Source organism: Ambystoma mexicanum, chromosome 6q, assembly GCF_040938575.1.
Source record: "Ambystoma mexicanum isolate Mex_15411 chromosome 6q, UKY_AmexF1_1, whole genome shotgun sequence".
Lineage (NCBI taxonomy): Eukaryota > Metazoa > Chordata > Amphibia > Caudata > Ambystomatidae > Ambystoma > Ambystoma mexicanum.
This window is the reverse complement of record NC_090937.1, coordinates 1,470,559,887-1,470,587,043: the sequence shown is the minus strand read 5'-3', so window position 1 is coordinate 1,470,587,043 and position 27,157 is coordinate 1,470,559,887. Positions and strand designations below refer to the sequence as shown.

General features: G+C 46.6%; 1 protein-coding gene across 4 annotated transcripts in view; it reads left to right on the top strand.

Moving 5' to 3' along the window:
• REEP1 (receptor accessory protein 1) overlaps positions 1-27,157 on the top strand; it is a 560,779-nt gene that overhangs the window by 293,992 nt on the left and 239,630 nt on the right. For all 4 annotated transcript variants that reach the window (XM_069632177.1, XM_069632180.1, XM_069632178.1 and 1 more), the window contains exons 4-5: positions 22,028-22,148; positions 26,008-26,121. In XM_069632177.1, the coding sequence (XP_069488278.1) occupies positions 22,028-22,148; positions 26,008-26,121 (235 nt within the window). The remainder of the gene's footprint in view (positions 1-22,027; positions 22,149-26,007; positions 26,122-27,157) is intronic.

The window sequence follows — 27,157 nt, the reverse complement described above, 5'->3', positions numbered from 1 at the left end:
TATTGATATGCATCTTGCGCAGAACTTACAAGAAGATAGAGGGATCCTGGCAGTTGTAGTCCGGGAACCGCTAGCTGACATGCATCTTGCACAGAGCTTACAAGAAGATAGAGAGAACCTGGCAGATGTAGTTCTGGAACCGCTAGCTGATATGTATCTTGCACAGAGCTTACAAGAAGATACAGGGCTCCTGACAGATGTAGTTCTGGAACTGCTAGCTGATATGCATCTTGCACAGAGCTCACAAGAAGATAGAGGGATCCTGGCAGATGTAGTTCTGAAACCGCTAGCGGATATGCATCTTGCACAGAGCTCACAAGAAGATAGAGGGATCCTGGCAGATGTAGTTCTGAAACCGCTAGCTGATATGCATCTTGCACAGTGCTCACAAGAAGATAGAGGGATACTGGCCGATGTAGTTCTGGAACCGCTTACTGATATGCATCTTGCACAGAGCTCACAAGAAGATGGAGGGATCCTGGCAGATGGAATCCTGGAATCGCTATTGATATGCATCTTGCGCAGAACTTACAAGAAGATAGAGGGATCCTGGCAGATGTAGTTCTGGAACCGCTAGCTGATATGCATCTTGCACAGAGCTTACAAGAAGATAGAGAGATCCTGGCAGATGTAGCTCTGGAACCGCTAGCTGATATGCATTTTGCACAGAGATCGTAAGAAGATAGAGGGAGCCTGCCAGATGTAGTTCAAGAAGATAGAGGGATCCTGGCAGATGTAGTTCAGGGACCGCTAGCTGATATGCATTTTGCACAGAGATCATAAGAAGATAGACGGATCCTGGCAGATGTAGTTCAAGAAGATAAAGGGATCCTGGCAGATGTAGTTCTGGGACCACTAACTGATATGCATCTTGCACAGAGCTCGCAAGAAGATAGAGGGATCCTGGCAGCTGTAGTTCAAGAAGATAGATCGATCCTGGCAGATGTAGTCCTGGAACCGCTAACTGATATGCATTTTACACAGAGCTCACAAGAAGATGGAGGGCTCCTGGCATATGTAGTTCTGGAACCGCTAGCTGATATGCATCTTGCACAGAGCTCACAAGTAGATGGAGGGATCCTGGCAGATGGAATCCAAGAATCGCTATTGATATGCATCTTGCACAGAATTTACAAGAAGATAGAGGGACCCTGGCAGATGTAGTCCTGGAACCGCTAACTGATATGCATCTTGCGCAGATCTCACAAGAAGATCGAGGGATCTTGGCAGATGTAGTCCAGGAACCGTTAACTGATATGCATCTTGTGCAGAGCTCACAAGAAGATAGAGGGATCCTGGCAGATGTAGTCCTGGAACCGCTAACTGATATGCATCTTGCGCAGAACTCGTAAGAAGATAGAGGGATCCTGCCAGATTCAGTTCAAGAAGATAGAGGGATCCTGGCAGATATAGTTCTGGGACCTCTAGCTGATATGCATTTTGCACAGAGATCATAAGAAGATAGAGGAATCCTGTCAGATGTAGTTCAAGAAGATAGAGGGATCCTGGCAGATGTAGTTCTGGGACCACTAACTGATATGCATCTTTCACAGGGCTCGCAAGCAGATAGAGGGATCCTGGCAGATGTAGTTCAAGAAGATAGATGGATCCTGGCAGATGTAGTCCTGGAACCGCTAACTGATATGCATCTTACACAGAGCTTACAAGAAGATACAGGGCTCCTGACAGATGTAGTTCTGGAACTGCTATCTGATATGCATCTTGCACAGAGCTCACAAGAAGATAGAGGGATCCTGGCCGATGTAGTTCTGGAATCGCTATTGATATGCATCTTGCGCAGAACTTACAAGAAGATAGAGGGATCCTGGCAGTTGTAGTCCGGGAACCACTAGCTGATATGCATCTTGCACAGAGCTCGCAAGAAGATAGAGGGATCCTGGCAGATGTAGTAATGGAACCGCTAACTGATATGCATCTTGCACAGAGCTCGCAAGAAGAATGAGGGCTCCTGGCAGATATAGTTCTGGAACCGTTATCTGATATCCATCTTTCATAGAGCTCGCAAGAAGATAGAGGGATCCTGGCAGATGTAGTTCTGAAACCGCTAGCTGATATGCATCTTGCACAGCGCTCACAAGAAGATAGAGGGCTCCTGGCAGATGTAGTTCTGAAACCGCTAGCTGATATGCATCTTGCACAGCGCTCACAAGAAGATAGAGGGATCCTGGTCGATGTAGTTCTGGAACCGCTAACTGATATGCATCTTGCACAGAGCTCACAAGAAGATGGAGGGATCCTGGCAGATGGAATCCTGGAATCGCTATTGATATGCATCTTGCGCAGAACTTACAAGAAGATAGAGGGATCCTGGCAGATGTAGTTCTGGAACCGCTAGCTGATATGCATCTTGCACAGAGTTTACAAGAAGATAGAGAGATCCTGGCAGATGTAGTTCTGGAACCGCTAGCTGATATGCATCTTGCACAGAGCTTACAAGAAGATAGAGAGATCCTAGCAGATGAACCTCTGGAACCGCTAGCTGATATGCATTTTGCACAGAGATCGTAAGAAGATAGAGGGATCCTGCCAGATGTAGTTCAAGAAGGTAGAGGGATCCTGGCAGATGTAGTTCTGGGACCACTAACTAATATGCATCTTGCACAGAGCTCGCAAGAAGATAGAGGGATCCTGGCAGCTGTAGTTCAAGAAGATAGATGGATCCTGGCAAATGTAGTCCTGGAACCGCTAACTGATATGCATCTTACACAGAGCTTACAAGAAGATACAGGGCTCCTGACAGATGTAGTTCTGGAACTGCTATCTGATATGTATCTTGCACAGAGCTCGCAAGAAGATAGAGGGATCCTGGCAGATGTAGTAATGGAACCACTAACTGATATGCATCTTGCACAGAGCTTGCAAGAAGAATGAGGGCTCATGGCAGATATAGTTCTGGAACCGTTATCTGACATGCATCTTGCACAGAGCTCACAAGAAGATAGAGGGATCCTGGCAGATGTAGTTCTGGAACCGCTAGCTGATATGCATGTTGCGCAGAGCTCACAAGAAGAAAGAGGGATCCTGGCAGATGTAGTTCTGGAACCGCTAGCTGATATGCATCTTGCACAGAGCTCGCAAGAAGATAGAGGGATCCTGGCAGATGTATTAATGGAACCGCTAACTGATATGCATCTTGCACAGAGCTCGCAAGAAGAATGAGAGCTCCTGGCAGATATAGTTCTGGAACCGTTATCTGATATCCATCTTTCATAGAGCTCACAAGAAGATAGAGGGATCCTGGCAGATCTAGTAATGGAACCGCTAGCTGATATGCATCTTGCACAGAGCTCGTAAGAAGATAGAGGGATCCTGGCAGATGTAGTAATGGAACCGCTAGCTGATATGCATCTTGCACAGAGCTCACAAGAAGATAGAGGGCCACTGGCAGATGTAGTCCTGGAACCGCTAGCTGACATGCATCTTGGACAAAGCTCACAAGAAGATAGAGGGATCCTGGTAGATGTAGTTCTGGAACCGCTAGCTGACATGCATCTTGCACAGAGTTTACAAGAAGATAGAGAGAACCTGGCAGATGTAGTTCTGGAACCGCTAGCTGATATGTATCTTGCACAGAGCTCACAAGAAGATAGAGGGATCCTGGCAGATGTAGTTCTGAAACCGCTAGCGGATATGCATCTTGCACAGAGCTCACAAGAAGATAGAGGGATCCTGGCAGATGTAGTTCTGAAACCGCTAGCTGATATGCATCTTGCACAGTGTTCACAAGAAGATAGAGGGATACTGGCCGATGTAGTTCTGGAACCGCTTACTGATATGCATCTTGCACAGAGCTCACAAGAAGATGGAGGGATCCTGGCAGATGGAATCCTGGAATCGCTATTGATATGCATCTTGCGCAGAACTTACAAGAAGATAGAGGGATCCTGGCAGATGTAGACCTGGAACCGCTAGCTGATATGCATCTTGCACAGAGCTCACAAGAAGATAGAGGGATCCTGGTAGATGTAGTTCTGTAACCGCTAGCTGATATGCATCTTGCACAGAGCTCACAAGAAGATAGAGGGATCCTGGCCGATGTAGTTCTGGAACCGCTAACTGATATGCATCTTGCGCAGAGCTCACAAGAAGATCGAGGGATCTTGGCAGATGTAGTCCTGGAACCGCTAACTGATATGCATCTTGCGCAGAGCTCATAAGAAGATAGAGGGATCCTGGCAGATGTAGTCCTGGAACCGCTAACTGATATGCATCTTGCGCAGAACTCGCAAGAAGATAGAGGGATCCTGGCAGATGTAGTACTGGAACCGCTAGCTGATATGCATCTTGCCAGAGCTCGCAAGAAGATAGAGGGATCCTGGCAGATATAGTTCTGGAACCGCTATCTGATATTCATCTTGCATAGAGCTCGCAAGGAGATAGAGGGATACTGGCAGATGTAGTTCTGGAACCGCTAACTGATATGCATCTTGCACAGAGCTCGTAAGAAGATAGAGGGATCCTGGCAGATGTAGTAATGGAACCGCTAGCTGATATGCATCTTGCACAGAGCTCATAAGAAGATAGAGGGATCCTGGCAGATGTAGTAATGGAACCGCTAGCTGATATGCATCTTGCACAGAGCTCACACGAAGATAGAGGGCTCCTGACAGATGTAGTAATGGAACCGCTAACTGATATGCATCTTGCACAGAGCCCGCAAGAAGAATGAGGGCTCCTGGCAGAAATAGTTCTGGAACTGCTAGCTGACATGCATCTTGCACAGAGCTCACAAGAAGATAGAGAGAACCTGGCAGATGTAGTTCTGGAGCCGCTAACTAATATGCATCTTGCACAGAGCTTGCAAGAAGATCGAGGGATCCTGGCAGATGTAAATCTGGAACCGCTAGCTGATATGCATCTTGCACAGAGCTCACAAGAACATAGAGGGATCCTGGTAGATGTAGTTCTGTAACCGCTAGCTGATATGCATCTTGCACAGAGCTCGCAAGAAGATTTAGGGATCTTGGCAGTTGTAGTCCGGGAACCGCTAACTGATATGCATCTTGCACAGAGCTTACAAGAAGATAGAGGGATCCTGGCAGAGGTAGACCTGGAACTGCTAGCTGATATGCATCTTGCACAGAGCTCACAAGAAGATAGAGGGATCCTGGTAGATGTAGTTCTGTAACCGCTAGCTGATATGCATCTTGCACAGAGCTCACAAGAAGATAGAGGGATCCTGGTAGATGTAGTTCTGTAACCGCTAGCTGATATGCATCTTGCACAGAGCTCACAAGAAGATAGAGGGATCCTGGCCGATGTAGTTCTGGAACCGCTAACTGATATGCATCTTGCGCAGAGCTCACAAGAAGATCGAGGGATCTTGGCAGATGTAGTTCTGGAGCCGCTAACTGATATGCATCTTGCGCAGAGCTCAGTCGAAGATGGAGGGATCCTGGCAGATGGAGTCCTGGAACCGCTAAATGATATGAATCTTGCACAGAGCTTATAAGAAGATAGAGGGATCCTGGCAGATGTAGTCCTGGAACCGCTAACTGATATGCATCTTGCGCAGAGCTCACAAGAAGATAGAGGGATCCTGGCAGATGTAGTCCTGGAACCGCTAACTGATATGCATCTTGCGCAGAACTCGCAAGAAGATAGAGGGATCCCGGCAGATGTAGTCCTGGAACCGCTAGCTGATATGCATCTTGCCAGAGCTCGCAAGAAGATAGAGGGATCCTGGCAGATGTAGTCCTGGAACCGCTAGCTGATATGCATCTTACACAGAGCTCGCAAGAAGATAGAGGGATCCTGGCAGATGTAGTAATGGAACCGCTAACTGATATGCATCTTGCACAGAGCTCGCAAGAAGATAGAGGGCTCCTGGCAGATATAGTTCTGGAACCGCTATCTGATATGCATCTTGCACAGAGCTCGTAAGAAGATAGAGGGATCCTGGCAGATGTAGTAATGGAACCGCTAGCTGATATGCATCTTGCACAGAGCTCATAAGAAGATAGAGGGATCCTGGCAGATGTAGTAATGGAACCGCTAGCTGATATGCATCTTGCACAGAGCTCACACGAAGATAGAGGGCTCCTGACAGATGTAGTAATGGAACCGCTAACTGATATGCATCTTGCACAGAGCCCGCAAGAAGAATGAGGGCTCCTGGCAGATATAGTTCTGGAACCGCTAGCTGACCTGCATCTTGCACAGAGCTCACAAGAAGATAGAGGGATCCTGGTAGATGTAGTTCTGGAACCGCTAGCTGACATGCATCTTGCACAGAGCTTACAAGAAGATAGAGAGAACCTGGCAGATGTAGTTCTGGAGCCGCTAGCTGATATGTATCTTGCACAGAGCTCGCAAGAAGATAGAGGGATCCTGGCAGATGTAGTAATGGAACCACTAACTGATATGCATCTTGCACAGAGCTTGCAAGAAGAATGAGGGCTCATGGCAGATATAGTTCTGGAACCGTTATCTGACATGCATCTTGCACAGAGCTCACAAGAAGATAGAGGGATCCTGGCAGATGTAGTTCTGGAACCGCTAGCTGATATGCATGTTGCGCAGAGCTCACAAGAAGAAAGAGGGATCCTGACAGATGTAGTTCTGGAACCGCTAGCTGATATGCATCTTGCACAGAGCTCGCAAGAAGATAGAGGGATCCTGGCAGATGTATTAATGGAACCGCTAACTGATATGCATCTTGCACAGAGCTCGCAAGAAGAATGAGAGCTCCTGGCAGATATAGTTCTGGAACCGTTATCTGATATCCATCTTTCATAGAGCTCGCAAGAAAATAGAGGGATCCTGGCAGATCTAGTAATGGAACCGCTAGCTGATATGCATCTTGCACAGAGCTCGTAAGAAGATAGAGGGATCCTGGCAGATGTAGTAATGGAACCGCTAGCTGATATGCATCTTGCACAGAGCTCACAAGAAGATAGAGGGCTCCTGGCAGATGTAGTTCTGGAAGCGCTAGCTGACATGCATCTTGGACAAAGCTCACAAGAAGATAGAGGGATCCTGGTAGATGTAGTTCTGGAACCGCTAGCTGACATGCATCTTGCACAGAGCTTACAAGAAGATAGAGAGAACCTGGCAGATGTAGTTCTGGAACCGCTAGCTGATATGTATCTTGCACAGAGCTTACAAGAAGATACAGGGCTCCTGACAGATGTAGTTCTGGAACTGCTAGCTGATATGCATCTTGCACAGAGCTCACAAGAAGATAGAGGGATCCTGGCAGATGTAGTTCTGAAACCGCTAGCTGATATGCATCTTGCACAGTGTTCACAAGAAGATAGAGGGATACTGGCCGATGTAGTTCTGGAACCGCTTACTGATATGCATCTTGCACAGAGCTCACAAGAAGATGGAGGGATCCTGGCAGATGGAATCCTGGAATCGCTATTGATATGCATCTTGCGCAGAACTTACAAGAAGATAGAGGGATCCTGGCAGATGTAGTTCTGGAACCGCTAGCTGATATGCATCTTGCACAGAGCTTACAAGAAGATAGAGAGATCCTGGCAGATGTAGCTCTGGAACCGCTAGCTGATATAAATTTTGCACAGAGATCGTAAGAAGATAGAGGGATCCTGCCAGATGTAGTTCAAGAAGATAGAGGGATCCTGGCAGATGTAGTTCTGGGACCGCTAGCTGATATGCATTTTGCACAGAGATCATAAGAAGATAGACGGATCCTGGCAGATGTAGTTCAAGAAGATAGAGGGATCCTGGCAGATGTAGTCCTGGAACCGCTAACTGTAATGCATTTTACACAGAGCTCACAAGAAGATGGAGGGCTCCTGGCATATGTAGTTCTGGAACCGCTAGCTGATATGCATCTTGCACAGAGCTCACAAGTAGATGGAGGGATCCTGGCAGATGGAATCCAAGAATCGCTATTGATATGCATCTTGCACAGAATTTACAAGAAGATAGAGGGACCCTGGCAGATGTAGTCCTGGAACCGCTAACTGATATGCATCTTGCGCAGACCTCACAAGAAGATCGAGGGATCTTTGCAGATGTAGTCCAGGAACCGTTAACTGATATGCATCTTGTGCAGAGCTCACAAGAAGATAGAGGGATCCTGGCAGATGTAGTCCTGGAACCGCTAACTGATATGCATCTTGCGCAGAACTTGTAAGAAGATAGAGGGATCCTGCCAGATTCAGTTCAAGAAGATAGAGGGATCCTGGCAGATATAGTTCTGGGACCTCTAGCTGATATGCATTTTGCACAGAGATCATAAGAAGATAGAGGGATCCTGTCAGATGTAGTTCAAGAAGATAGAGGGATCCTGGCAGATGTAGTTCTGGGACCACTTACTGATATGCATCTTTCACAGGGCTCGCAAGCAGATAGAGGGATCCTGGCAGATGTAGTTCAAGAAGATAGATGGATCCTGGCAGATGTAGTCCTGGAACCGCTAACTGATATGCATCTTACACAGAGCTTACAAGAAGATACAGGGCTCCTGACAGATGTAGTTCTGGAACTGCTATCTGATATGCATCTTGCACAGAGCTCACAAGAAGATAGAGGGATCCTGGCCGATGTAGTTCTGGAATCGCTATTGATATGCATCTTGCGCAGAACTTACAAGAAGATAGAGGGATCCTGGCAGTTGTAGTCCGGGAACCGCTAGCTGACATGCATCTTGCACAGAGCTTACAAGAAGATAGAGAGAACCTGGCAGATGTAGTTCTGGAACCGCTAGCTGATATGTATCTTGCACAGAACTTACAAGAAGATACAGGGCTCCTGACAGATGTAGTTCTGGAACTGCTAGCTGATATGCATCTTGCACAGAGCTCACAAGAAGATAGAGGGATCCTGGCAGATGTAGTTCTGAAACCGCTAGCGGATATGCATCTTGCACAGAGCTCACAAGAAGATAGAGGGATCCTGGCAGATGTAGTTCTGAAACCGCTAGCTGATATGCATCTTGCACAGTGCTCACAAGAAGATAGAGGGATACTGGCCGATGTAGTTTTGGAACCGCTTACTGATATGCATCTTGCACAGAGCTCACAAGAAGATGGAGGGATCCTGGCAGATGGAATCCTGGAATCGCTATTGATATGCATCTTGCGCAGAACTTACAAGAAGATAGAGGGATCCTGGCAGATGTAGTTCTGGAACCGCTAGCTGATATGCATCTTGCACAGAGCTTACAAGAAGATAGAGAGATCCTGGCAGATGTAGCTCTGGAACCGCTAGCTGATATGCATTTTGCACAGAGATCGTAAGAAGATAGAGGGATCCTGCCAGATGTAGTTCAAGAAGATAGAGGGATCCTGGCAGATGTAGTTCAGGGACCGCTAGCTGATATGCATTTTGCACAGAGATCATAAGAAGATAGACGGATCCTGGCAGATGTATTTCAAGAAGATAAAGGGATCCTGGCAGATGTAGTTCTGGGACCACTAACTGATATGCATCTTGCACAGAGCTCGCAAGAAGATAGAGGGATCCTGGCAGCTGTAGTTCAAGAAGATAGATCGATCCTGGCAGATGTAGTCCTGGAACCGCTAACTGATATGCATTTTACACAGAGCTCACAAGAAGATGGAGGGCTCCTGGCATATGTAGTTCTGGAACCGCTAGCTGATATGCATCTTGCACAGAGCTCACAAGTAGATGGAGGGATCCTGGCAGATGGAATCCAAGAATCGCTATTGATATGCATCTTGCACAGAATTTACAAGAAGATAGAGGGACCCTGGCAGATGTAGTCCTGGAACCGCTAACTGATATGCATCTTGCGCAGACTTCACAAGAAGATCGAGGGATCTTGGCAGATGTAGTCCAGGAACCGTTAACTGATATGCATCTTGTGCAGAGCTCACAAGAAGATAGAGGGATCCTGGCAGATGTAGTCCTGGAACCGCTAACTGATATGCATCTTGCGCAGAACTCGTAAGAAGATAGAGGGATCCTGCCAGATTCAGTTCAAGAAGATAGAGGGATCCTGGCAGATATAGTTCTGGGACCTCTAGCTGATATGCATTTTGCACAGAGATCATAAGAAGATAGAGGGATCCTGTCAGATGTAGTTCAAGAAGATAGAGGGATCCTGGCAGATGTAGTTCTGGGACCACTAACTGATATGCATCTTTCACAGGGCTCGCAAGCAGATAGAGGGATCCTGGCAGATGTAGTTCAAGAAGATAGATGGATCCTGGCAGATGTAGTCCTGGAACCGCTAACTGAAATGCATCTTACACAGAGCTTACAAGAAGATACAGGGCTCCTGACAGATGTAGTTCTGGAACTGCTATCTGATATGCATCTTGCACAGAGCTCACAAGAAGATAGAGGGATCCTGGCCGATGTAGTTCTGGAATCGCTATTGATATGCATCTTGCGCAGAACTTACAAGAAGATAGAGGGATCCTGGCAGTTGTAGTCCGGGAACCACTAGCTGATATGCATCTTGCACAGAGCTCGCAAGAAGAATGAGGGCTCCTGGCAGATATAGTTCTGGAACCGTTATCTGATATCCATCTTTCATAGAGCTCGCAAGAAGATAGAGGGATCCTGGCAGATCTAGTAATGGAACCGCTAGCTGATATGCATCTTGCACAGAGCTCGTAAGAAGATAGAGGGATCCTGGCAGATGTAGTAATGGAACCGCTAGCTGATATGCATCTTGCGCAGAGCTCACAAGAAGATAGAGAGAACCTGGCAGATGTAGTTCTGGAACCGCTAGCTGATATGTATCTTGCATAGAGCTTACAAGAAGATACAGGGCTCCTGACAGATGCAGTTCTGGACCTGCTAGCTGATATGCATCTTGCACAGAGCTCGCAAGAAGATAGAGGGATCCTGGCAGATGTAGTTCTGAAACCGCTAGCTGATATGCATCTTGCACAGCGCTCACAAGAAGATAGAGGGCTCCTGGCAGATGTAGTTCTGAAACCGCTAGCTGATATGCATCTTGCACAGCGCTCACAAGAAGATAGAGGGATCCTGGTCGATGTAGTTCTGGAACCGCTAACTGATATGCATCTTGCACAGAGCTCACAAGAAGATGGAGGGATCCTGGCAGATGGAATCCTGGAATCGCTATTGATATGCATCTTGCGCAGAGCTCACAAGAAGATAGAGGGATCCTGGCAGATGTAGTCCTGGAACCGCTAACTGATATGCATCTTGCGCAGAACTCGTAAGAAGATAGAGGGATCCTGCCAGATTCAGTTCAAGAAGATAGAGGGATCCTGGCAGATATAGTTCTGGGACCTCTAGCTGATATGCATTTTGCACAGAGATCATAAGAAGATAGAGGGATCCTGTCAGATGTAGTTCAAGAAGATAGAGGGATCCTGGCAGATGTAGTTCTGGGACCACTAACTGATATGCATCTTTCACAGGGCTCGCAAGCAGATAGAGGGATCCTGGCAGATGTAGTTCAAGAAGATAGATGGATCCTGGCAGATGTAGTCCTGGAACCGCTAACTGATATGCATCTTACACAGAGCTTACAAGAAGATACAGGGCTCCTGACAGATGTAGTTCTGGAACTGCTATCTGATATGCATCTTGCACAGAGCTCACAAGAAGATAGAGGGATCCTGGCCGATGTAGTTCTGGAATCGCTATTGATATGCATCTTGCGCAGAACTTACAAGAAGATAGAGGGATCCTGGCAGTTGTAGTCCGGGAACCGCTAGCTGACATGCATCTTGCACAGAGCTTACAAGAAGATAGAGAGAACCTGGCAGATGTAGTTCTGGAACCGCTAGCTGATATGTATCTTGCACAGAGCTTACAAGAAGATACAGGGCTCCTGACAGATGTAGTTCTGGAACTGCTAGCTGATATGCATCTTGCACAGAGCTCACAAGAAGATAGAGGGATCCTGGCAGATGTAGTTCTGAAACCGCTAGCGGATATGCATCTTGCACAGAGCTCACAAGAAGATAGAGGGATCCTGGCAGATGTAGTTCTGAAACCGCTAGCTGATATGCATCTTGCACAGTGCTCACAAGAAGATAGAGGGATACTGGCCGATGTAGTTCTGGAACCGCTTACTGATATGCATCTTGCACAGAGCTCACAAGAAGATGGAGGGATCCTGGCAGATGGAATCCTGGAATCGCTATTGATATGCATCTTGCGCAGAACTTACAAGAAGATAGAGGGATCCTGGCAGATGTAGTTCTGGAACCGCTAGCTGATATGCATCTTGCACAGAGCTTACAAGAAGATAGAGAGATCCTGGCAGATGTAGCTCTGGAACCGCTAGCTGATATGCATTTTGCACAGAGATCGTAAGAAGATAGAGGGAGCCTGCCAGATGTAGTTCAAGAAGATAGAGGGATCCTGGCAGATGTAGTTCAGGGACCGCTAGCTGATATGCATTTTGCACAGAGATCATAAGAAGATAGACGGATCCTGGCAGATGTAGTTCAAGAAGATAAAGGGATCCTGGCAGATGTAGTTCTGGGACCACTAACTGATATGCATCTTGCACAGAGCTCGCAAGAAGATAGAGGGATCCTGGCAGCTGTAGTTCAAGAAGATAGATCGATCCTGGCAGATGTAGTCCTGGAACCGCTAACTGATATGCATTTTACACAGAGCTCACAAGAAGATGGAGGGCTCCTGGCATATGTAGTTCTGGAACCGCTAGCTGATATGCATCTTGCACAGAGCTCACAAGTAGATGGAGGGATCCTGGCAGATGGAATCCAAGAATCGCTATTGATATGCATCTTGCACAGAATTTACAAGAAGATAGAGGGACCCTGGCAGATGTAGTCCTGGAACCGCTAACTGATATGCATCTTGCGCAGATCTCACAAGAAGATCGAGGGATCTTGGCAGATGTAGTCCAGGAACCGTTAACTGATATGCATCTTGTGCAGAGCTCACAAGAAGATAGAGGGATCCTGGCAGATGTAGTCCTGGAACCGCTAACTGATATGCATCTTGCGCAGAACTCGTAAGAAGATAGAGGGATCCTGCCAGATTCAGTTCAAGAAGATAGAGGGATCCTGGCAGATATAGTTCTGGGACCTCTAGCTGATATGCATTTTGCACAGAGATCATAAGAAGATAGAGGAATCCTGTCAGATGTAGTTCAAGAAGATAGAGGGATCCTGGCAGATGTAGTTCTGGGACCACTAACTGATATGCATCTTTCACAGGGCTCGCAAGCAGATAGAGGGATCCTGGCAGATGTAGTTCAAGAAGATAGATGGATCCTGGCAGATGTAGTCCTGGAACCGCTAACTGATATGCATCTTACACAGAGCTTACAAGAAGATACAGGGCTCCTGACAGATGTAGTTCTGGAACTGCTATCTGATATGCATCTTGCACAGAGCTCACAAGAAGATAGAGGGATCCTGGCCGATGTAGTTCTGGAATCGCTATTGATATGCATCTTGCGCAGAACTTACAAGAAGATAGAGGGATCCTGGCAGTTGTAGTCCGGGAACCACTAGCTGATATGCATCTTGCACAGAGCTCGCAAGAAGATAGAGGGATCCTGGCAGATGTAGTAATGGAACCGCTAACTGATATGCATCTTGCACAGAGCTCGCAAGAAGAATGAGGGCTCCTGGCAGATATAGTTCTGGAACCGTTATCTGATATCCATCTTTCATAGAGCTCGCAAGAAGATAGAGGGATCCTGGCAGATGTAGTTCTGAAACCGCTAGCTGATATGCATCTTGCACAGCGCTCACAAGAAGATAGAGGGCTCCTGGCAGATGTAGTTCTGAAACCGCTAGCTGATATGCATCTTGCACAGCGCTCACAAGAAGATAGAGGGATCCTGGTCGATGTAGTTCTGGAACCGCTAACTGATATGCATCTTGCACAGAGCTCACAAGAAGATGGAGGGATCCTGGCAGATGGAATCCTGGAATCGCTATTGATATGCATCTTGCGCAGAACTTACAAGAAGATAGAGGGATCCTGGCAGATGTAGTTCTGGAACCGCTAGCTGATATGCATCTTGCACAGAGTTTACAAGAAGATAGAGAGATCCTGGCAGATGTAGTTCTGGAACCGCTAGCTGATATGCATCTTGCACAGAGCTTACAAGAAGATAGAGAGATCCTAGCAGATGAACCTCTGGAACCGCTAGCTGATATGCATTTTGCACAGAGATCGTAAGAAGATAGAGGGATCCTGCCAGATGTAGTTCAAGAAGGTAGAGGGATCCTGGCAGATGTAGTTCTGGGACCACTAACTAATATGCATCTTGCACAGAGCTCGCAAGAAGATAGAGGGATCCTGGCAGCTGTAGTTCAAGAAGATAGATGGATCCTGGCAAATGTAGTCCTGGAACCGCTAACTGATATGCATTTTACACAGAGCTCACAAGAAGATGGAGGGCTCCTGGCATATGTAGTTCTGGAACCGCTGCTGATATGCATCTTGCACAGAGCTCACAAGTAGATGGAGGGATCCTGGCAGATGGAATCCAAGAATCGCTATTGATATGCATCTTGCGCAGAATTTACAAGAAGATAGAGGGACCCTGGCAGATGTAGTCCTGGAACCGCTAGCTGATATGTATCTTGCGCAGACCTCACAAGAAGATCGAGGGATCTTGGCAGATGTAGTCCGGGAACCGTTAACTGATATGCATCTTGTGCAGAGCTCACAAGAAGATAGAGGGATCCTGGCAGATGTAGTCCTGGAACCGCTAACTGATATGCATCTTGCGCAGAACTCGTAAGAAGATAGAGGGATCCTGCCAGATTCAGTTCAAGAAGATAGAGGGATCCTGGCAGATATAGTTCTGGGACCTCTAGCTGATATGCATTTTGCACAGAGATCATAGGAAGATAGAGGGATCCTGGCAGATGTAGTTCAAGAAGATAGAGGGATCCTGGCAGATGTAGTTCTGGGACCGCTAACTGATATGCATCTTTCACAGAGCTCGCAAGCAGATAGAGGGATCCTGGCAGATGTAGTTCAAGAAGATAGTTGGATCCTGGCAGATGTAGTCCTGGAACCGCTAACTGATATGCATCTTACACAGAGCTTACAAGAAGATACAGGGCTCCTGACATATGTAGTTCTGGAACTGCTAGCTGATATGCATCTTACACAGAGCTTACAAGAAGATACAGGGCTCCTGACAGATGTAGTTCTGGAATCGCTATTGATATGCATCTTGCGCAGAACTTACAAGAAGATAGAGGGATCCTGGCAGATGTAGTCCGGGAACCACTAGCTGATATTCATCTTGCTCCGAGCTCACAAGAAGATCGAGGGATCTTGGCAGATGTAGTCCTGGAACCGCTAACTGATATGCATCTTGCGCAGAGCTCACAAGAAGATAGAGGGATCCTGGCAGATGTAGTCCTGTAACCGCTAACTGATATGCATCTTGCGCAGAACTCGCAAGAAGATAGAGGGATCCTGGCAGCTGTAGTCCTGGAACCGCTAGCTGATATGCATCTTGCGCAGAGCTCCCAAGAAGATATAGGGATCCTGGCAGATGTAGTCCTGGAACCGCTAGCTAATATGCATGTTGCGCAGAGCTCGGCAAGAAGAAAGAGGGATCCTGGCAGATGTAGTCATGGAACCGCTAGCTGATATGCATCTTGCACATAGCTCGCAAGAAGATAGAGGGATCCTGGCAGATTTAGTAATGGAACCGCTAACTGATATGCATCTTGCACAGAGCTCGCAAGAAGATAGAGGGCTCCTGGCAGATATAGTTCTGGAACCGCTATCTGATATCCATCTTGCATAGAGCTCGCAAGAAGATAGAGGGATCCTGGTAGATGTAGTAATGGAACCGCTAGCTGATATGCATCTTGCACAGAGCTCGTAAGAAGATAGAGGGATCTTGGCAGATGTAGTAATGGAACCGCTAGCTGATATGCATCTTGCACAGAGCTCACAAGAAAATAGAGGGCTCCTGACAGATGTAGTTCTGGAACCGCTAGCTGACATGCATCTTGCACAGAGCTCACAAGAAGATAGAGGGATCCTGGTAGATGTAGTTCTGGAACCGCTAGCTGACATGCATCTTGCACAGAGCTTACAAGAAGATAGAGAGAACCTGGCAGATGTAGTTCTGGAGCCGCTAGCTGATATGTATCTTGCACAGAGCTTACAAGAAGGTACAGGGCTCCTGACAGATGTAGTTCTGGAACTGCTAGCTGATATTCATCTTGCACAGAGCTCACAAGAAGATAGAGGGATCCTGGCAGATGTAGTTCTGAAACCGCAATCTAATATGCATCTTGGACAGAGCTCACAAGAAGATAGAGGGATCCTGGCCGATGTAGTTCGGGAACCGCTAACTGATATGCATCTTGCACAGAGGTCACAAGAAGATGGAGGGATCCTGGCAGATGGAATCCTGGAATCGCTATTGATATGCATCTTGCGCAGAACTTACAAGAAGATAGAGGGATCCTGGCAGATGTAGTTCTGGAACCGCTAGCTGATATGCATCTTGCACAGAGCTTACAAGAAGATAGAGAGATCCTGGCAGATGTAGTTCTGGAACCGCCAGCTGATATGCATCTTGCACAGAGCTTACAAGAAGATAGAGAGATCCTGGCAGATGTAGCTCTGGAACCGCTAGCTGATATGCATTTTGCACAGAGATCATAAGAAGATCGAGGGATGCTGCCAGATGTAGTTCTGGGACCGCTAGCTGATATGCATTTTGCACAGAGATCATAAGAAGATAGAGGGATCCTGGCAAGTGTAGTTCAAGAAGATAGAAGGATCCTGGCAGATGTAGTTCTGGGACCGCTAGCTGATATGCATCTTGCACAGAGCTCGCAAGAAGATCGAGGGATCTTGGCAGATGTAGTCCGGGAACCGTTAACTGATATGCATCTTGTGCAGAGCTCACAAGAAGATAGAGGGATCCTTGCAGATGTAGTCCTGGAACCGCTAACTGATATGCATCTTGCGCAGAACTCGTAAGAAGATAGAGGGATCCTGCCAGATTCAGTTCAAGAAGATAGAGGGATCCTGGCAGATATAGTTCTGGGACCTCTAGCTGATATGCATTTTGCACAGAGATCATAGGAAGATAGAGGGATCCTGGCAGATGTAGTTCAAGAAGATAGAGGGATCCTGGCAGATGTAGTTCTGGGACCGCTAACTGATATGCATCTTTCACAGAGCTCACAAGCAGATAGAGGGATCCTGGCAGATGTAGTTCAAGAAGATAGTTGGATCCTGGCAGATGTAGTCCTGGAACCGCTAACTGATATGCATCTTACACAGAGCTTACAAGAAGATACAGGGCTCCTGACATATGTAGTTCTGGAACTGCTAGCTGATATGCATCTTACACAGAGCTTACAAGAAGATACAGGGCTCCTGACAGATGTAGTTCTGGAATCGCTATTGATATGCATCTTGCGCAGAACTTACAAGAAGATAGAGGGATCCTGGCAGATGTAGTCCGGGAACCACTAGCTGATATTCATCTTGCTCCGAGCTCACAAGAAGATCGAGGGATCTTGGCAGATGTAGTCCTGGAACCGCTAACTGATATGCATCTTGCGCAGAGCTCACAAGAAGATAGAGGGATCCTAGCAGATGTAGTCCTGTAACCGCTAACTGATATGCATCTTGCGCAGAACTCGCAAGAAGATAGAGGGATCCTGGCAGCTGTAGTCCTGGAACCGCTAGCTGATATGCATCTTGCGCAGAGCTCCCAAGAAGATATAGGGATCCTGGCAGATGTAGTCCTGGAACCGCTAGCTAATATGCATGTTGCGCAGAGCTCGGCAAGAAGAAAGAGGGATCCTGGCAGATGTAGTCATGGAACCGCTAGCTGATATGCATCTTGCACAGAGCTCGCAAGAAGATAGAGGGATCCTGGCAGATTTAGTAATGGAACCGCTAACTGATATGCATCTTGCACAGAGCTCGCAAGAAGATAGAGGGCTCCTGGCAGATATAGTTCTGGAACCGCTATCTGATATCCATCTTGCATAGAGCTCGCAAGAAGATAGAGGGATCCTGGTAGATGTAGTAATGGAACCGCTAGCTGATATGCATCTTGCACAGAGCTCGTAAGAAGATAGAGGGATCTTGGCAGATGTAGTAATGGAACCGCTAGCTGATATGCATCTTGCACAGAGCTCACAAGAAGATAGAGGGCCCCTGACAGATGTAGTTCTGGAACCGCTAGCTGACATGCATCTTGCACAGAGCTCACAAGAAGATAGAGGGATCCTGGTAGATGTAGTTCTGGAACCGCTAGCTGACATGCATCTTGCACAGAGCTTACAAGAAGATAGAGAGAACCTGGCAGATGTAGTTCTGGAGCCACTAGCTGATATGTATCTTGCACAGAGCTTACAAGAAGGTACAGGGCTCCTGACAGATGTAGTTCTGGAACTGCTAGCTGATATTCATCTTGCACAGAGCTCACAAGAAGATAGAGGGATCCTGGCAGATGTAGTTCTGAAACCGCTAGCTAATATGCATCTTGGACAGAGCTCACAAGAAGATAGAGGGATCCTGGCCGATGTAGTTCGGGAACCGCTAACTGATATGCATCTTGCACAGAGGTCACAAGAAGATGGAGGGATCCTGGCAGATGGAATCCTGGAATCGCTATTGATATGCATCTTGCGCAGAACTTACAAGAAGATAGAGGGATCCTGGCAGATGTAGTTCTGGAACCGCTAGCTGATATGCATCTTGCACAGAGCTTACAAGAAGATAGAGAGATCCTGGCAGATGTAGTTCTGGAACCGCCAGCTGATATGCATCTTGCACAGAGCTTACAAGAAGATAGAGAGATCCTGGCAGATGTAGCTCTGGAACCGCTAGCTGATATGCATTTTGCACAGAGATCGTAAGAAGATAGAGGGATGCTGCCAGATGTAGTTCTGGGACCGCTAGCTGATATGCATTTTGCACAGAGATCATAAGAAGATAGAGGGATCCTGGCAAATGTAGTTCAAGAAGATAGAAGGATCCCGGCAGATGTAGTTCTGGGACCGCTAACTGATATGCATCTTGCACAGAGCTCGCAAGAAGATAGAGGGATCCTGGCAGATGTACTTCAAGAAGATAGATGGATCCTGGCAGATGTAGTTCTGGAACCGCTAACTGATATGCATCTTACACAGAGCTCACAAGTAGATGGAGGGATCCTGGCAGATGGAATCCTAGAATCGCTATTGATATGCATCTTGCGCAAAACTTACAAGAAGATAGAGGGACCCTGGCAGATGTAGTCCTGGAACCGCTAGCTGATATGTATCTTGCGCAGAGCTCACAAGAAGATCGAGGGATCTTGGCAGATGTAGTCCGGGAACCGCTAACTGATATGCATCTTGTGCAGAGCTCACAAGAAGATAGAGGGATCCTGGCAGATGTAGTCCTGGAACCGCTAACTGATATGCATCTTGTGCAGAACTCGCAAGAAGATAGAGGGATCCTGGCAGATGTAGTCCTGGAACCGCTAGCTGATATGCATCTTGCGCAGAGCTCGCAAGAAGATAGAAGGATCCTGGCAGATGTAGTAATGGAACCACTAACTGATATGCATCTTGCACAGAGCTCGCAAGAAGATAGAGGGCTCCTGGTAGATGTAGTTCTGGAACCGCTATCTGATATCCATCATGCATAGAGCTTGCAAGAAGATAGAGGGATCCTGGCAGATGTAGTAATGGAACCGCTAACTGATATGCATCTTGCACAGAGCTCGCAAGAAGATAGAGGGCTCCTGGTAGATGTAGTTCTGGAACCACTATCTGATATCCATCATGCATAGAGCTCGCAAGAAGATAGAGGGATCCTGGCAGATGTAGTTCTGGAACCGCTAGCTGATATGCATATTGCACAGAGCTCACAAGAAGATAGAGGGATCCTGGCAGATGTAGTTCTGAAACCGCTAGCTGATATGCATCTTGCACAGAGCTCACAAGAAGATAGAGGGATCCTGGCAAATGTAGTTCTGGAACCGCTAGCTGATATGCATCTTGCACACAGCTTACAAGAAGATAGAGAGAACCTGGCAGATGTAGTTCTGGAGCCACTAGCTGATATACATTTTGCACAGAGATCGTAAGAAGATTGAGGGATCCTGGCAGATGTAGTTCTGGGACTGATAACTGATATGCATCTTCTAGAGAGATCGTAAGAAGATAGAGGGATCCTGGCAGATGTAGTCCTGGAGCCGCTAACTGATATGCATCTTGCACAGAGTTCACAAGAAGATAGAGGGATCCTGGTAGATGTAGTTCTTCCCAGAACACCTGACAATATGTGTGGGGTGGGGTTATGTGGTTGGACTGGAAAGTATTCTGTCTAATTCTATGCTTCCAGTTACCTAGGACAGTGGTGTGTGGTGGAAGCATTGGTTGCAGGCAGATGAGGGATGCAGGTGATCTGGAGAGGGATCTTAAACAGTACCTTCGGCAGGGTTGCTTAAGCCAGTCTGCCACGTGTCCTTCATAAAAAAGCAGATTGATAGGAGGGAGTGATTCAGTGCATTCCGTGATAAAGGGGTTGGGGTAGGATCACTCAGACTCCATGTCGCACTAATCCCTCCACAAGTTGCCACGCCTACTTGCAATTTTTCACGGTGGGATAGCGCTTTCTTGCTTTTTACTGTCGCTCTTTTTGTTTTTAAGCCTGCAGCGGTGACTCGCTTGGCGTGTTACCCCCCACTATTGTATACATTTGGTGCATTATAATAAAACAAATAAATGAATCGACAGGGGCTCACGTTCTGAAGACAAGACATGGGTTTCATGCTTTTAAATCTCAAATACACAAGTAATGTTCATTTTAGAGTGGTGTGCTAGTTTGGGGGTGGAAGGGACCTTGATCATGGTTTTGATGCGTAGCAATGGACCAGGCAAGATCAGGGGTCTGCAACCTGCTGCTCTTCACATGTTTTGGACTATGACTCCCATGATCCCGCACCATTGACTCTACTGGCTAGAGTTTATGGGAATTGCAGTCCAAAACCTCTGGAGCAACAAAGTTTGCAGACCCCTAGGCCACATTGTGAGGTAACTGGCAGCAATCCTCCCGAGCTCTTACAAAGACCTATGCAAACATGGGGGCAGCTCGTCCCCATGAGCAGAACAGATGTGAAAATAAGTCCTTGCATGGCAGCCCTCCAGAGTCTGGCCTGGAACCTTTGTGTATACTCCGGAGGCTGTAACATGTGAGTTTAAATGATGGAATACCTAGACTGGGTTCACGTGCTTTAAAAGACCTTTTGGTGAAAAGTCGTTCTTTTTGCTCTTACACTTTCTCTTCATTTTTCACTGGAGGCGAGGGAGTGTCAGAACCCACACCGCATTCAGGGTAACAGATGTTGCACGTCTTTCCTTGCACACATGTCAGCAGTTTGGGCATGCACAGGTTTCCTACTTCTAGAATCGGTCTACTGTCCGTATGCTTCGCCACAGATGGAGCACATGCGCCCACACGCGTGTACAAAATAAGTGCAAGCCGACAATGTAAGTGCACAATTAAAAAACTAATATTGGAATCGCCTATTCACATTACCCAATTGTGCAAGATAGCGGCCCCCGAAAAATAGCCCTTTCTGATTTGTGGACACGTTTTGATTGATGTGCACGTTAAAACAAAAAAAAGAAAAAAAAAGCAGAGGACTGGTAAAAAGAAAAAATAACTTTTCATATGTATATTTGTGATATAAATGAAGTGCATAGTTTAAATGTTTACATTTTCTTTTTTAAGATGATTTATGAATTGTATTATACTTGAAAATGTCAATCAAATATTGAAAAGTTGGCTTAAGTCAGCTGTTCCAATAAAACATTTTTTTTTAAAAAATATTAATATTTCTGATATTGTAAAAAAGATATGTGTCCTTACATTAATTTAAACTGTGTTGTCCAGTATGTTCGAGACTGGTAGCAAGGTCAGAAAACAGGATAAGACATCAGAAAATCACTTTCATATTAATAGAATGAAATGGCAGTTAATGAAGCAACCAGATTCGGCCTCTAGGCTTCTGGGAAATCGTCTCTGGCCGCTGAGCTCCAATCAGCGGATCGATGGGAAAGCGCTTCTGCCTCACACTGTCTGTCTCCTTCTGCAGGTTTCCATTCTATTACGAGCTGAAAATAGCCTTCGTGGCCTGGCTCCTCTCCCCGTACACAAAGGGCTCGAGCCTGCTCTACCGGAAGTTCGTGCATCCCACGCTCTCTTCAAAGGAAAAGGTACCGTATCTGATGACTCGTCTTTCATGGGGCTGTGAGCACCTCCACACCTGTTCCCTGCATGGCCTCATTGCTGTGGTGGGTGCCCATTGGCCTGGCTATAGAGTGCATGGCTTGTGTAGCGTGATAGTCTTTAAGAGATCAGATGCCTTTTGCCCCCAATCTTGAGAGTGGGAAATCTTAGAATGTAAGCATTGGTCTCTCTTCAAGGGCGCTACATACCCCTTCAGACCAGGGGTTTTCAAACTTTGTCTGCGCCTCTGTATTCTGGACTGCAGCTCCCACCCACTGTGGCCAGCATAAACAATGTGATGGATCGTGGGAGCCGCAATTCAAACATCTGGAGAGCCTCAGGTTGCAGACCCCTACTTAAGGCAATGCTTCTTTGCAGTATGTCATCCTGTGGGCTGGCGCTGTGAGAGCATTATGGAAGACGCGCCCCATGTACTGTAGAAGCATTGCCCACAGGCCCATGGCCACTGGTCAATCGTAGGCACCAATTGAAAACAAAGGCATCACAATCAATAAGCACCCGGGGAAGAACGCTCAGCCAATCAGGTGGCTGGAACAGCGGGCGAGACTACAACATCCCTGCCTGCTGTCCCAGCCACCCGAGGCCCTTCCCCGGTGGCGTTTTTCTTTTTTTCCCTGTTGCCCCCTACTCCAAAATGCCTTGCTTCCACTCCCCAATCCCCCTCCACTCAACTGCGGGACCAGAGCATTGTGCTACGGTCCCGAGCTCTTCCTGTCTGGCCGCCGCCATAGACATGGCGGCTGCCGCCTTTTATTTTCATTTTACATTGGGAGATTGACTGCGAAAGCAGCGCAGATCTCCGGATGCAAAACTGTGACAGCCATTCGCACCCTGGACGCACCCTGGGGTGTGAATGGCTTTCATGCTCTGCCTGTCAGGCGGACAGCCTTTAATGGCCCACAGCCAGTGCTTAGGCCCTCGCTTAGGCCCTCGCGGCCTTATCTCGGGCTGGCAGGCCGTTAAAGACTGTGTCTGCCCTCCAGGCAGGGCATGAAAGCTACAGTCATATAATATTAGGTTACTGCTTCTGACTTCTGCATTTTTTTATTAAAACAAGTGCATAGGATAAGCACCAGCATATTGGGTTCATGTCTCCATTATTAACATTGAAGACTCTACTCAAGGAGGACCGTTCCTCAAGAACGAAATCCAAACCATGGTTTCAGTATATCCACACAAAAATATATTTAAATGGGGGTAATTTGCATAATTGTTATCCTGAAAAGCTGGTGAGGTTGATGCTCATGAGGAATGGATTGGAGACTCCTGCTCGACTCTCTTATAAATCCTGTTGCTAAATCTCGCTTACCCTGCCCAATCCCCCTCCACTTAAATCCAAGCCATGGTTTCAGTATATCGACTCAAAATATATTTAAATAGGGGTAATTTGCATAATTGTTATCCTGAAAAGCTGGTGAGGTTGATGCTCATGAGGAATGGATTGGAGACTCCTGCTCGACTCTCTTATAAATCCTATTGCCTGAGTATTAGCATTTTAGGAATTTCAGGGTGGAGGGAGATGGCAGGGACAGAGGTCGTAGTAAAAAGAGTAGAGGATCCCCTTGACCTTCTCCCGTGTCTCCTGCTGAAACTGTCAGTCATTCAACAACTGGAACTGTGGGTGGGAGGAGGGAGAACCATCTCTGCAGCCCCTTCCTCTTCTGTAGCCTTTCGCTCAGGCATGGCTCTGGGTGGTGACACGGAAGTGCCACACTCTCTCTCCACCTGTGAATCCTGCTGTAGAGGAATGACATACCATTTGGAACTGAATCCCAGTAGAGGATCGAAATGCCCCTACCATTCTCCAGTTCCTCAAAACACTACAAACGTGGCTGTTTTAACAATACCTGCTGGACTAATAAAATCCCTCTCTCCCTCCACCAACAGTACTGAGTTACTGTATAAAATGCTAGGCACAGTCCTGTTGTAAAGCGCTCTGCTGCTCTTAAGGTAGGTTTGCGCTATAAGCAATACAATACAAATAAAATATAAAATAAAATAAAGCAGGGCTGCGCACACCAGTGTATAAGGCCAATATGGAACTATCTATTTAGTTCATTGATGCAGGTGAAATGATGGGCAAGTCGCTGGACACAGTGTGTTTGATGCTCCTTGTTAGTGCATTCTGCCCTGTGCGGGTGCCATTGCTCATTACAGCAGGCTTTACGTGGTGGTGTAACCTTCTCCTTCTTTTGAGACTCTCGCTTTTGGCTTGCGGCCTATTATTTGGGCGGCTTCCAGTTACCGCACGAAAGGGACTGCTACACCATTCCCTGAAGATAGAACAAAGCATGGCGCCTGAATAGGACAGTTGTTTAAGGCCTGGTTAGTTTCGCTCAACTAATCAGTTGTTTTCAGTGGAACACCAAACTTTCTAATGCTCTAATAATAGCACAGAAAGGATATATGTTGCCTCTCCCCACAGCCAGTCAGCTTTAAGGGATGCCAGTCAATAAATACTTGGTATTTGACCACGGTCCATGACCAGTCCGAAGAACGGCTTACTGTTTTTTCTTTACTGTTCCGCAGTTGCCTTGATGGCTTAGTGTACAGATACTTTAACCACCTAATATATCTATAATTTAACTTTTCCTGTAACCTTTTCACACTATCTCTAATCAGTTGATTTATGGCACTGTATAAATGTATTATTTTACATTTTAACCAATATTGTCATCATCTCCATTCTACGGTCCCAGCAATTTTTTTTAAACAATACTTTTGCTTTGTCAGCAAGTGTCATGCCATGCTAGCATGCCGATGCTTCCCCAACATTTGACAAAAACACCTCTCTTCTGAAAAACACTTTGAAAAGGTCAGTTAACAAACATTAGCACCCTGGAAGGGGGGCTGGCCAATCAGGATGCTCGGAACGGTGGCTGTATTGTCTGGTACAAGCCAGCTTTCCGGGCAGCCTGTGTGCTGCAAGTCAGCTACTCCTGTCTCCACTCCTTACCTCTTAGTACCCGTGTATTTTCCAACGTGGGTGCTAAGTGTGTATATTTAAAAAAAATAAAAAATAAACATACCTTGCTGCGTGGCCCGGTGATGCGCAGTGCTTAGCTGAGTACATTTTCAATGTTGATCACGTCACAGTCATCAACATTTAAAACAGACTCGGGCAAACAGACTCGGGAACCACCGCTGCCTTGAGTCATATTGCCCCATTATAAAGCAGATGCTTCTCCCAACATTCCGCCTCTATGTTCAGTGTCTCCCCATGTCAACATTCCACCAGGATAAGGCTCACTGCAAGGTTCTGAACGCTCTCTCCAACTGTTTTCTTTTGTTTCTAACCTGATTTTGTGATTTAGCTAAATTATAATGACATTACAAGCCTGGGGTTGAGGGCTCTGTCGGGTGTTAGTGTGTTTTTCATTGTGTACCCTTGGATTCGCCTCAGGCCACACCCATAACTGGAGCACTGGTTGATAGCGCTTTTTGCAGCCTTCTTCCCCAGGGCTGTAATGCCTCATTATTGACTTCAAATGACGTCAATAATGCTAAATTAAATCACAGGTGAATATGCGTGCAATTTCTAAAGTAAGCTTTTAATAAGTTCCAGCAGTCCTGAAAGACAGCCCAGGCCAATGCTCATGTGCCCTTGACTTCTCCAAACCTTATTTGATGATAGCTGTATATATATATCACTATATTGGTTGATGGGTTTATGATTTAAGATGTGCAAAATGTATTCAGAATACCAGATGACAGCAGAATGCTTTGGGTTCAGAAACCGTTTAGCATGTAATGTAGTTATTTGCATGAACATAGTACCACTTTTTACCGGACGACTTGCCATTTTGCTTTCTGTTTATTCGACAGGAGATTGACGACTGTCTTGTCCAAGCGAAAGACCGAAGTTATGATGCGTTAGTGCACTTTGGAAAGCGGGGATTGAACGTGGCGGCCACGGCTGCTGTGACGGCTGCTGCAAAGGTAACTACTGCCTACAACCCAGAGAGCCCTCATTAATTACTGCAACTGACTGCATTCATGACATGGTGAGGCAGGCCGGGTCAACGTGCAAGTGAGTGGCTCATAGAAGGGCACACGAGGCTAGAACATACGTACAATCTTGTGTTTAGGACAGTATTAACATTCCCTGCAAATGTCATGAGTGCTGTGCGTGGTCTTTAAAGGCACTAAAGTCCATCACCAAAGACTACATTGGAAATTCCCCCTCAATATAGGTCTGAGCCAAAGACGAGGAAGAGTCAATATAACGCGCAGTGTAGCCATTGGTTGTCTGGCCATGATGCTAGTAGGACATTCCATCCATGGGGGTAGAATGTTCTCAGTCAAGCATAGGCGGAAAGCCAGAAGAGAACATATCACAGCAGATAGGAAAGCCCTCCACTGGCTGGCTCTCGGAGGACAGGATCACCTTTAAATCCATGACCATGGTACCTCTCTGCCTATATGGGCTTGCACCTGCCTACTTGAAGAAACAGATCACCCACTATACTCCAGGTCGCTCCTTAAGATCCGAGGCATCAGGGCAGAACGCGCGATTGGGTTAGGGCGATCTTTTCCCAAAAAAGCGCCTCATTTAAGACAAGAGAAAAACTACATTATTTGCAGGAAAGCACTGGAAACAAGTATCTTTAAATAAGCAGTCAACTAGGTTTTCAGTTAGCAATCTGATGTCCCGTCTAAGTTTGTATGCCTGTGTCTAATTGTGCGCGCCCTGATGCCCGCGGGCTTCGGCGCAATATAAATAAATACATATAAATATAAAAATATAGAAGACACTTTGAGGGCCTGCACCACTCTACATTGTCTGCAGGAAGCTCTCAACATTTCAATGTTCAATTGAAGTATCCAGGCCATGGACAAACCGCCTCTTTGGAGCTGGTAGCATGGATTTCGGCCACCGTCGGGGCAGATAAGAGCATAATGGGTACATACACCCGCAGGCTATTCCATTACAGGCTGCCGGGTAGACTCTCGCCCAGATCTGAGATTTAATTTT